At 45.9% G+C, this 12,872-nt stretch overlaps 1 protein-coding gene across 2 annotated transcripts in view; it reads left to right on the top strand.

The window, feature by feature from the left end:
- MTRR (5-methyltetrahydrofolate-homocysteine methyltransferase reductase) overlaps positions 1-11,080 on the top strand; it is a 32,929-nt gene extending 21,849 nt beyond the window's left edge. Inside the window, exons 10-15 of one of the 2 annotated variants that reach the window (XM_043601234.1) lie at positions 2,116-2,158; positions 2,710-2,896; positions 6,102-6,220; positions 7,475-7,567; positions 7,653-7,835; positions 10,487-11,080. In XM_043601234.1, the coding sequence (XP_043457169.1) occupies positions 2,116-2,158; positions 2,710-2,896; positions 6,102-6,220; positions 7,475-7,567; positions 7,653-7,835; positions 10,487-10,631 (770 nt within the window). In that variant the 3' untranslated portion in view covers positions 10,632-11,080. The remainder of the gene's footprint in view (positions 1-2,115; positions 2,159-2,709; positions 2,897-6,101; positions 6,221-7,474; positions 7,568-7,652; positions 7,836-10,486) is intronic. The other variant, XM_043601243.1, reaches the window with a different exon arrangement.
- The last annotated feature ends 1,792 nt before the right edge of the window (positions 11,081-12,872 follow it).

Below are 12,872 nucleotides of genomic sequence, written 5' to 3'. Positions count from 1 at the left end.
TTGAGGGAGAGAGAATACACGTGCATGAGCGGCGAGCAGGGCAAGAGCAGAGATGAGAAAGAGAGAGAGAGAGAGAGAGAGAGAGAGAGAGAGAGAGAGAGAATCCCAAGCAGACTCCACACCCAGCGCGGAGCCTGATGCGGGGCACAGTTTTACGAACCGTGAGATCATGACCTGAGTGGAAATCAAGAGTCGGACATTCAACTGACTGAGCCCCCCAGGTGCCTTTTTCCCTTTTTCTTAGTACTCCTTTTCCTTGTCCTCAAAATGGGGAAGTTTCTGCGCGAGGCAGCTCCTCCCACTTTCCCGTATTCAAAGGGATGCTCGTCCCCTTCCCAGTGGAGTCTGTGGAGGGAGAACGGGGGTTGGGAGAATAACCAGAACATGTGTAGACAAACTGTAAGAACTCTTGTAAAGCTCCCCAGCATATGAGAATAGCTTTCTGTTCTTTTCACTGATTTGCTGTCTTTTAACTTCTGTATAGCACTTATTACACAGTTATGTAAAAAATTAGTTAAAGGCATTGAGGCTTAAAAAATTAGATTATTGGGGCGCCTGGGTGGCTCAGTTGGTTGAGTGTCCGACTTCGGCTCAGGTCATGATCTCATAGTTGGTGAGTTTGAGCCCCATGTCGGGCTCTGTGCTGACAGCTCGGAGCCTGGAGCCTGCTTCGGATTCTGTGTCTCCCTCTCTCTCTGCCCCTCCCCTGCTCATGCTCTGTCTCTGTCTCTCTCTCTCAAAAATAAACAAACATTAAAAAATTATTTTCCAGCTTCTTTAAAGAAATTGAACGTATCTAAAGCTTATATTATGTTGAGCCCTTTTTAAGCCTTATTCTGTTATTTGTTAAATTTTAGAACAGGTCTTTCCCAGTTTTTACTAGAGAACTACTAAACGTATAACGTTGAACACAAAAAGTTTCAGAGTTTGTTAGTGGACAGTTAGGTATTCAAGTAGTGAATCATTTTTTTTTTTTTTATGAAATTTATTGTCAAATTGGTTTCCATACAACACCCAGTGCTTATCCCAAAAGGTGCCCTCCTCAATACCCATCACCCACCCTCCCCTCCCTCCCACCCTCAAGTAGTGAATCTTTGACTTTTTTTTAAGTTTATTTACTTTGAGAGAAAGGGAGAGTAGGGAAGGGGGTGTGTGGGTGTGGGGGAGAGAGAGAACGACAGAGAGAGAGGGAGAGAGAGAATCCCAAGCAGGCTCTGTGCTGCCAGTGCAGGGCCCAGCTCGGGCCTCAGACTCACAAACCATGAGCCATGACCTGAGCCCAAATCAAGAGCTGGTTGCTTAATCGACTGAGCCACCCAGCTGCCCCCGACTCTTTGACCTACTTTTAAAAGAGCACCAATGTATTTGGAAACCACTGGGTTCTGGATAACTTAAAGGTTTTACCACTACATTCCCATTTTCTTCTTACTATATAAATATAAGAAGGAAAAATATTTCAAGCCTAAGTATTTCCCATAATCCTTAACACCCTTAATCTTTTGGGGGTCATGATCTTATTTGAAATATGAAAACTCTGGACACTTCTCAGAAAACTGCACACACATAGCGAATTTAATGAGTTTCTTGATTCTGAAGCCCCTTCATGGATGCTTTTATTATCCTTTGGGTTAAGAAGCTAGCCTTAGAAAGACACACTGATTTCCAGTTAAAGGAATGCTACGTGTCTGGTTTTTAATGTGAGGAATTGGAAAAAGTATTCAGTCATAATTTGCTTAGTCACAGTGAATTTACACATGCTCTAAAATATGATTTAGAGTGGGAGAGAGCCAAAGCATAAGAGACTCTTAAAAACTGAGAACAAACTGAGGGCTGATGGGGGGTGGGAGGGAGGGGAGGGTAGGTGATGGGTATTGAGGAGGGCACCTCTTGGGATGAGCACTGGATGTTGTATGGAAACCAATTTGACAATTTCATATATTGAAAAATAAAAAAATTAAAAAAAAAATGTATGATTTAAATGCAAACATGTTATTTTGGGTATTCGAAATAAAAAATAGGCATCAAACTCAGACTTGAATTTTGACAAACCCTTACATATAATTTTTTTTTCAGTACCAGTGAATTCATTGCTTGTTTTCATTTTCTTTTTTCTAGAGCATCTTCCTAAGCTCCAGCCCAGACCATATTCGTGTGCAAGGTACTGATATTTACTAACACATAGCATGTCTCTCCCAAAATATTGTGAATCTCCGACTTCTAAATCCTTACTAGTTCCAAATTCACCTGGTGGAAGTTTAACCTGATTTGTGGAAGACAATAGCAGGGACACGATAGGGAATGAAGGAGACCCGTCTTGGGACTCTGGTCCTGCAGGAGCACAACCACATTTAGTCCCTGGGCTGCAACCACATTCCCCCACATGAGGCCACAGTCGCCCGGGCCTCACCTGCTGCCTGGAGTGCTGGGCCAGGCCACCTTCGCTGGGTAGCAGAGGCCGCCAGTGAAGAGACGAAAGGTTGCAGAGATCTTACGGAGTCTTGAAGCAAACAGGGAATTGGAATCTCACAAGATGGGGGGCAGGAGGAGGGGAGCTTTTAAGGAGCAACAGATCGCTTTTCCCTGAGGAGTTAGAAGGCAGCTTAGAGCCCAGAAAGAAACCTCCCTGTGTCCAGTAAGAAAGGCTGAGTGTAGCCTGGATGATGATCAGTCCTGATACAAAGTTTAAAAGTAACCTGTGTGTCTCTGCAGCTCAAATCTGTCTCACCCGGGGAAGCTTCATTTCGTTTTCAACGTCGTGGAGTTTTTGTCTCCCACCACGATGGAGGTCCTGCGGAGGGGCGTGTGCACAGGCTGGCTGGCCACGGTGGTCGCGTCCATCCTTTGTCCAGACACGCAGGTGTCCCCTGCAGAAGGCGGGCCAGCCCCTGCTCCTGAGGTACCGGGAGTGTGCAGTGTGGGCGTTCTTAAAATGCTGTTTGCCTGATTCGAAAAAACAACGTGGTCTTCCCTGGCATCGTCCGTTACTGTGCAGTTTATTCAAGGGAAAATTTTTGCCATACTTGAATTTTAGAATCTCTTTCCTGGGAAGTCAGGAAAACATTACCTGCGTTCCATGTCTCTCTCAAATATTTAAGGTATGAATTTTGTAAAATACAGTCTTTTCTCCTTCCTTGTCCTGTTCGTAGAAAAGAAGGCCTTTCCTGCCAGTTGGCACAGGAAGAGTCCAGGACCATACTGAAGGCTGGTGTTGAGGTGTGCAGGCCAGAGCCTGTGTCCCAGATAAGTCCTTAACTTGGAGTCAGTCGACACCCGGAGATTAATTTTATAGCCTTTAGTTTTGGGGTACTAGAGGTTGGGTTTTTTTGTTGTTTTTTTAATTTTTTTTAATGTTTATTTACTTTTGAGAGAGAGAGCACAAAGAGGGGAGAGACAGAGAGAGAGGGAGACAGAATCCAGAGCAGGCTCCAGGCTCCACGCTTTCTGCACAGGGCCCGACGTGGGGCCTCGAACCCATGAATTGTGAGATCGTGACCTGAGCTGGAGTCAGACGCCCACCTGACTGAGCCACCCAGGCACCCCTAGGGTACTAGGGTTTCACCCTATTTCTTTCCTTTTTGTCACAGATGTGGTATAGAATTCGAATTAGTGCTGTTAACGTGAAGGCATAATGTGGCAAAATGGCTTTTTAAACACACGGGAGAAAAATGTGACTCGATTTTGTGAACTGTGGACACTTTTACATCTGGACCTAGTGCCCATCCTTCGTGTTTTGATACAGCATGGGCAGAATCTCACTCAAGACTGTGGCGAAAGGAACAGTTTAAAGTCCCTGCTCGCCCACGAGGATGGTTGAAATTAAACAAAACATTTCAGGCTTTATCACGAAGTCGTCTTTCTCTGTGGTATTGAAAAAAAAACGTACCTGTCATTTGTAGCCTTATCTTAGGACGGATGTGGTGGTTGTAAGTTATTGCAGTGGAAGAGTTCATGCCCTGAGGGGGTAGTAAGGCTCGGCGTATACTTGAGAGGGCTTGTGGGAAACTGCTGCCTGAAGTTGCCCTTTACTGCGGTATTTTGCCAGGCTGCTGCCTGGACGGAGGCGTCTGAGAGAGAGACCCCGTCTCCTCCCCTGCGCCCTGTACTCCTGGGTTCACGCGTCAACAAAATATTAACCTAACACACTGTTCTTCTTTTTGTTTTTTTTAATTAAAAATATTTTTTTTGACGTTTATTTTTGAAGGAGAGAGACAGGGCGTGAGCAGAGAGAGAGAGGGAGACACAGAATCGGAAGCAGGCTCCAGGCTCTGAGCTGTCAGCACAGAGCTGGACGCGGGGCTCCAACTCATGAGCCGAGAGATCATGACCTGAGCCAAAGTCAGATCCTCAACCGACTAGGCCACCCAGGCACCCCGGTTTTGAAAAGAAATACTACAATACCGACAGGACCGTACTATGTCGTACGATCCTATGAAAAGAGATGATCTCCAGAAAGTTGAACATGTGTGCGCCACACATATCACAGCCACTCAGCACGGGTGCCTTTTACACATTCTCTCCTCCCTTCCACCCTTTTCTTGCTCCTTTCTCCGCTTTAACAGATCTTTTATCGTAGGCTCCTCAGTGTTGAGGCATTAGAAGTACCGGGAAAAGGATACGATTTCAACTGTGCTGCTTAGCACACGTTTTATTAGGAAGTGTAGGGACTGTTAAGGGTCACGTGACCCACCCCACACCCTCCCCGTGCGGGTAGATGGGACAACTGTGACAGACGCCCCCTGTCCCTGGGAGGTGTGGACCGCCCCTCCCGACGGTGTGTGGCCAGATCACGCCATGAGGCGCGAGCGGACAGGATGCGTGCCTGGCCCGGCGGGAGCTCCCTGCCGGTGCGGCTGTGATAGGAGGACGGGACGCCACGGGTCAGGGACGCTGCTGGGGCTTGGAAGTGGGTGAAGTTGGTCTGTGGCGCAGAGAGCTATAGCCAACCCGTAGCCTTCCAGGAGAGCCAGGAAGACGTGTGTGGAGGTGTTGTGAGCCGTGTGGGGTCTGCTGCAGCGAGAGTGGACCGATGCTGGTTGCCTTGCGGTCCCTGTCACCAACACATTCCCGTCATACCCGGTGTATCCTGTTTTGTTTTGCCTCACGGGTCTTATTACGAGTCATTTTACGGACAAATGTCTGATTATCATCTCTTGTTCCGAAAACGTAAGTCCTCGGAGATAGGGATCTTGTTTTGTTCATTTCTGTATCCATAGTGCTTGTCCTATTGAGTACCGGCAGGGAGACTCATACGTGAATGAGTCAAGGCCAAGATAACGTTAATGACTAGAATGAGAGCACGCATTCACTCACAGCTCTGCTGGTTCTTTGTTTAAAACGTACGGTGTTCATCCCGTTGATGAACCTCGTATGATTTTCCTTCCACCCAAGGAGAAAACGTCTATAATTACACATGGGTGTGTAGAGCAGTTTCCCATTACCCGGTATAAGTTCTGCGCAGAGCAAAGTGAGACTGGAACTGAAATATATTTAGAAGTTGGTTCCTTGTAAGTATTTCTGGCACACAGTTTAGAAGAACAATCTTTGGAAATTTTAGCAACAAGGTTGTATTTATCTGTGTATTCGGCTTACTTATTCTTCCCCTTTTGCAGACACATAACATTGACCCCAGATTAACAAATACAGCACAATTCTCTAGCATCTTTGGAGCAACCCTCTGCTTTTTCCTTCACTTGCCTAATTTGCACTGGAAACTTTCACTCCATCTTGTTAATCTTCGTTGTCCTTTCGTGTGTGAACACAGAGAATCCTGTCTTCAGGTTTTCGTGCATTTCTCCATGATATATATAAACGGTTGCCTACTAGAAAGCAGATCTTATCCACGGGCCCAGGACAAGAATGTGATTGTATCTGTTCAGTGTTCTACCTTCAAAATATACCTGTCATTTTTAAAGCACCTTTGATTTCGACGGAAAGTAAAACTTTGCAAGACAGGCTTGTGTTTTTCTCTTTGGTGGTGGAAATGTTCACGGTTTCAGTCAGATCTGATGCTGCTGTTTAATTTCTCTAGCAAAGATCATCTTGCTTACGTACCTTTGTCTAGGTTTTCTTTCGGACTCACGAGCATTGGTTTAATATTCCAGATCTCCATCTCTCCTCGAACGACCGGTTTTTTCCACTTACCGAGTGACCCCGCCGCCCCCGTCATAATGGTGGGTCCGGGAACTGGCATAGCGCCCTTCATTGGTTTCCTGCAACACAGGTGTGTGCTTTCTTTGACTAGTGAGAAAATGTATCCCTTGTGATACTGGCTAGAAATACAACAGAGCACCTTTTTTGTTTCCGCAGTGACTTTTTTGGATATTGGACTTGGGTTGTAAAATTTTTATTTTAAAAAATTATTATCAAATGTGTGATCGCATAGCGTAATTTGTCACCATGGGAAAAGTAAATCTGCTGTCTCCCAGAGGTTTCGTTTTGTATTAGGAGCTCCCTTTTTACGGCAGCACTTTATTTTTCTTTTTTTTCCCCCAGCTGCACATAGTTTATAACGTGTAGTTGGGGACAGATTTCAGGCACCACTTTCTGTTGTGATGATGTGCGCACTGTCCCATGTGTCCCTTAACTAGATAATCCTGCTACTGACGGAGATTCGCTTACACCAAAGATTCAAAGTTAAACCCAAACGTCAGTAATTTTCAGCAGATTGATCTGAATAGATGTGTCTTCGTATCCGTGTAGAACTATTTGATGTAAAACAAGTTGTCCTTCTCTCCCTGTCTGTGAAATCATGAACAATTCTTTTGTGTGCTGGTCTCCACATAGTGGTGTAATATCCTGTGGATAGAGTCTTTTTGTTGTTTTTACTTTGTTTTCGGTTTTTCCTCAAGGAAGCAGAGAGGAAGGGCAGACGTGGCCGGCTCGTCTCATCGCTGTGTCATTTCTGAAACAGTTCTCAGCAGATCGTTCTCCTGCGTAAAGCCCGGGGCCACGTTTCCATTCCATTAATTGAGAGTTGATTTTATTCAGAGTCGCTATCAATATTGAATGTAGAAGTCAGTGTAGGTTTCACACTGTGATGTTCTGGGCCATCCTCCTAGATCCCCACGAAATGCTCGTAGGTGCCTGCAGCCCACAGGTAATGCCTGTAGTAGCTGCTGCTGGAGGGACCGGGGATCCCTGGGAACATGGCCCAGTGGTCACTCAGTGACTGCAAACCCTGCCTCGGTTTCTTGGGGGTATTTCCTGACCTAATAGCTTGGTTTTACATATATATATATATTTTTAATGCTTGTTTATTTTTGAGAGACAAAATGTGAATGGGGGAGGGGCAGAGAGAGAGGGAGACACAGAATCCAAAGCAGGCTCCGGGCTCTGAGCTGTCAGCACAGAGCCCGATGCGGGGCTCGAATCCATGACCTGAGCCGAAGTCGGACGCTTGACCGGCTGAGCTGCCCAGGCACCCCAGTTTTACATATTCTTTATGTCCAACATCTCCACTTTCTTTCTCACGTAGAGAGAAACTCCAAGAACAACATCCAGAGGGACACTTCGGAGCAATGTGGTTGTTTTTTGGCTGCCGACATAAGGAAAGGGATTATTTATTCAGGTACGACACAATTCTAGTATTCTGATTCCAGGCTTTCTCAGCTTGAAAGGATGAACTTTCAACTAACTCATATACCGTATTTCAGAGAAGAACTCCGGCACTTCTATAAGCGTGGGATCCTAACTCACTTGAAGGTTTCCTTCTCGAGAGATGCTCCTGTCGGGGAGGAGGAAGCCCCAGTGAAGTATGTGCAAGACAACATGTGGCTTCACAGCAAGCAGGTGGCCAGGGTCCTTCTTCAGGAGAGCGGCTACATTTACGTGTGTGGGTGAGTGGCCGTCAGGCTCAGGGGCCGGGTCGGCGAAGACAGTTGATGATACTTATTAAGTGAACCAGGGACTGTTAACCTAGGTGGGTAGGGATGACTGATTTGATTCCTAAGTACAGGAATAGGAATACAAGTTCTAAAATGATTTTAACATACATTTAGCAGCCAAGGTGTTGTCATTATCCGAGAAATAGAAGTGAAAATTAATCCTTGCTTTTCAGAATGCCGTGTGCCGTATTGAATACATGTTTTAGCCTCTAGAAGTTCTTTTTGGTATTAAGACGTTACTCATTGAACTTGCAGTCTCAGGACTGATTTTGTTGTATCCAAGAATATGTGACGTGTGCAGCTGACCTAACTAAGGAAAACTCTGGTTTTTTACTCTGAGAATGTGAATCTAAAGATCCTTTTTTTCAAGGCATAATTTATGTCAAAGTTGACCTAAGCCAGGAATTTTCTTTAAGTTTTATTTACTTTTTGAAGCAAGATCTATTATAGAAATCCCAAAATTGCCATAAAAAATAAAAATTTGGGGAACTTACCAACTTGTCAGTGGAATTAAAAAAACCTGCTAAATAGAAAGGACTTTTGAAGTGAGAAGTAGTTGTTTTTAATTCTAACACATCCCTGGCATTTATTTATTTATTTTTAAATTTTTATTTATTTTTGAGAGAGAGAGACAGGGTGTGAGCCAGGGAGGGGCAGAGAGAGAGGGAGACACAGAATCCGAAGCAGGCTCCAGGCTCTGAGCTGTCAGCACAGAGCCTGACGTGGGGCTCGAACCCACAAGACATGAGATCATGACCTGAGCCGAAGTTGGATGCTTAACCGACTGAGCCGCCCAGGTGCGCCCACATCCCTGGTGTTTAAAATGTGTTGTAAATCACCAAGTCAGGTTTTTTTGTTTGTTTGTTTTGTTTTGTTTTTAAACTGTGATACCGAAGAAGAAATACCGGTACAGTGATCTGGAATAGATATAATTGAAACAGGTTTTATAAAACAGAGCTTTTTCTATTGACTTCTCATGACCTGTTGTGATAACGTCTATTCTGTCTTATTGTTAAAAAAATTGGTTTTGACCACTGAGTTGATTTTGTGACCTGTTAATGGATTTTTGACTCTCTGCTTTTGGTTGATAAAGGCAGAGATTCTGGACATGATGTTGGTTTACATTTTCATTTAGCTTTTAGAGAAGTATTTGACCTTCACTTTGGAGAGTGTAGAGCTGTCAATGATGAGGAATAGGCTGGAGTTTTAGATGCAGCTCGAACTACTAGAGGCAAAGTCAGTTGCACAAGTCTACAGATAACTGGTAATTGAGAACTTGGGGGATATCTTACATGGCCAGAGTCTTAAAATGTTAACTCAGGAATAGTTCTTTACTCATTACTGGTGCCTCACTTTCCCATCTGTGCAGTGGAGTTGATAATGTGCATCATGGTGGTCTGTGGTCGGGGCTCAGGACGAGACCCCTTGGTACCCTCTTGCGGACCAGCCCCTCAGCAGGAGTGATCTTGTCCCTCAGCCCAGGGACCACTGTCCCAAGCCGGGAGCCTTGTGCTGCTGACAGTCAAGAGGACAGTGGAGACCAGGAGGCGTGGCAGCTGCAGCCACTGGCGCCACGGGGAAGGGCTGTGGGGATGAAAACTCCGGTGCAGTGGTGGAGGGTGGAGCACGACCAAGTCGAGGTGGCCCCTGGAGACGCCTTTCCCAAGAAGTGTTACCGCAAGGGCAGGACAGGTTCTGTTCCCGACATCTTGGAGTCCTACCTGACACCTTGTTTTTTTTTAACTTGTTTGTTTTTAAGAGCGCATGTGTGCAGGTGCGTGAGTGAGCGGGGGAGGGCAGATAGGGAGGGAGGGAGGGAGGGAGGAAGAAAATCCCAAGTAGCCCCCATGCCGTCAGCTCAGAACCCAACATGAGGCTCGATCCCGCGAGCTGCAACATCATGACCTGAGCCAAAATCAAGACTCAGACGCTTAACTGACTGAGCCACCCAGGTGCCACCAGCGTCCTGTCTGGCACGGTTCAGATGTGGAGTGATAAGTGCAGCACATTCTCTGCCCCCAAACAGCTTACTCCCTGCTGGGAAAGCCACATCAGCAGGTGGTTGGAGGGGACTACAGGGGCACAGGAGGGTCACTCACCCTGTCCTATAAGTGAATAGGCTAAAACATGTCGAAGCACTTAGAGCCAGGCCCACAGTTAATGTGTCTGTTAATATTTACGTGTGTGTGTGTGCGTGCGTGTGCACAGGCATGTGCGTGTCCATATGAAGGCTTGTAGGTGGAAACCTGGTTGCCCTTGGGAATGCAAATTCCGCTGTGTGTCCGGAGAATGAAGTGGGGGGATGAAGGCCATGAGCAGAGCTAGGTTTATGGGGTCCTGAGACCTTGGACTTGGCTGCTCCTGGAGCAGGGGCGCCTTTGAGGGTTTCCAGCTGGCAGTGATCAGCTCTGAGGTTTGGATGGGTCACTGGTGAAGGCCTGACAGCTGACAGGCTGGGGCACCTGTTGGGTCGCTTCCCAGAGAGACAGAGGGAGGACCAGGGTGGGTGACGGTGGAGTCCGTGGGATTAGATTTGTGAATTACGGAGGCTTCGGTGAAAATTCTTGTTTCCTAAGCACTGACGCTATTATTCCTTTTTCTAGAGATGCAAAGAATATGGCCAAAGATGTCAATGATACCCTTGTGGAGATAATAAGCAAAGAGACTGGAGTTGAGAAACTGGAGGCAATGAAAACATTGGCTACTTTAAAAGAAGAAAAACGGTACCTTCAGGATATTTGGTCATAAAATCAAAGGAAAAGAAAAGAGTTGTGCTTTTTTGGCTGAAAGTGCTAAAAGACAATTTCACTGAAACTGAGACTTTGAATTTTTAAAACTAAATTAAAAAAGGTTTCTTGGAGGAGGTAGGGCAGGAGTGGGTCACTTCCCCTTACAGCAGACTTCCGGCTTGGTTTTCCGTAAATGCCCCTGCCGCTCAGCACTCCGCGCTTCAGCCCCTACACTGGCGCCTCCCGGGCCGGCCACTGCGTCCTGGGGAACGTCACAGGTCCCTCTGTCCGCTCACAGGGCATCTGTCTGTACGCGACGAGGCTTCCCAGGACAGGGCGTGGGCCCTAGAGCCGAGCGGGTGATAGTTAAAGCTCGTGAACTTAATGTGGCAGTTTTTATAAACAAGGTGAAAATAATTTATTCTTACGTGAACTCTGCCGTAAAGAATATTCATGTATTAAAATGAACCGTGTGTGGTGTGTGATTACTTGTGGATACAGGCAGTCCCTGATGTCCGACGTTTTGACCTTACGGTGGGTGAGAGCGGTTCGCATCCGGTAGAAAGTGGACTCGACAGTTTGAGTTTTGCTCTTTCCCCGGGTCGGGGACGAGTGATGTCTCGCTCTCCGGTTTGCGGGACGTCGCGGAGTCCCCAGGCCCGGCCGCCGTCTGTACCCGCGCAAACGTTTTGTCTCTTTCGGTGCAGCGCTCGGTAAATCGAGGTGGTTGGCACTAAGCTGCACCTTCAGGGCTCACGTCCGTGAGGTAGGCCGGGCTGAGCGGTGACGTTCGGTAGCTTAGGCGGATTAAATGCTTTTCGACTTACGAGGTTTTCAACTTAGAATGGATTTGTTGGGCTGTAACCTCACTGTAAGTTGAGGAAGATCTGTATAACCTTGTCAAATGATTATTTATTGCCAAGACTATATTTTTGATAAAAAAATACTAAGGTAATGCTTATAGAGATTTTTTTAAATGACTTTAAAAATGTGACCTATATTTTAAAATTCTATTTTATATGACTTACCACAGTTGCTTCTTAATATCATAGTTCCAGAATTTAGGGAAATTTGCATAGTTTACAGATGCGAGCAAGTACATATTTTAGTAAAACTACACCTCCATCCCCCCCGCCCCGTTCGTCTCCTCTGCTCCTTTTGGTGTATTTTTTAGTTTTTCTACATTATTTTAACCCCATGCTATCACTCAAATTGTGTCGTAGGCTTAAAATACCTACTTAAATTAGTGTCCTTGTGTTCTAAAAATTCCTACTGCGGTCTTATATTTATGTCCCCCCACCCCCATTCATGTGTTCCCGTTCTAATTTCCATTGTGATGATAGTAAGAGGTGGGCCCTCTAGGAGGCACTTGGGTCACGAGGGTGGAGCCCGCAGGAATGGGATCAGTACCCTGACACGGAGGCCCCCCAGAGCCCCCTGGCTCCTGCCTGGGGGGCGGACACGAAGCCCATAGTCTGCGGCCAGAAGAGGGCTCTCTCCAGAGTCGGGCCCCACCGGCACCCTCCTCTTGGACGTCTAGCCTCCAGAACCGTGAGAAGTAATGGTTTGTAAGGCACCCGCCGTCTGGTGTGCTGTTCCAGCCGCCCAAGAGCCTACGACAGCTCCCAGTGACAAATTCTTGTAAAATTTGTCAGTACAGAAAAAAAAACGTAAAAGGGTATTAATTTTTCTAGGCTCTGATGTTCACTGGTTTTTTATTCAAGAGATTGGCATTTATAAAACAAATCTACCTGCCACAGATTCCTGGTCATTTTGAAAAATAAATAGTGTTAAGATTTGATAAAGCTTTATGCCTGTTTGTTACATTATTCTCTAGTCTTATTTTGTATATTTTATAACGAATCTATTTAACCTATCATTTTATAGATTTAGAATTATATATAGAATTATATTATTCATATATAACAAATTTATATTTAAACAAACCTAAAAAAACAGAACCTATCAAACAAATCCAGTTACAGACTTAATGATAAGCACGTGCTTGTATATATCAGCCAAAAAGGACTTAAGATGAGAACGTTGAAAAGGGCAAAGCACCACGTTCTTTACTTTTGACAACTGTAACAAGAGGTAACAAGAGCTCGTGTTCCCCTGCCAGTATTGTCTATACCGTGACCCCCAACTGCCCTGTAAAGAGAAGGTGACAGGCCACCCCGGTGGCGCTGGAGCCCATCCTGAGCTGTCTTGCCTGCATACGGCCTCCAGGTCGGTCCTGTTAGACACTGCTGGGTGTCGG

Source organism: Prionailurus bengalensis, chromosome A1 (genome assembly GCF_016509475.1).
Source record: "Prionailurus bengalensis isolate Pbe53 chromosome A1, Fcat_Pben_1.1_paternal_pri, whole genome shotgun sequence".
NCBI classification, from domain to species: domain Eukaryota; kingdom Metazoa; phylum Chordata; class Mammalia; order Carnivora; family Felidae; genus Prionailurus; species Prionailurus bengalensis.
Note: the sequence above shows the minus strand (reverse complement) of the source record. Positions and strands in the feature narration are given on the sequence as shown.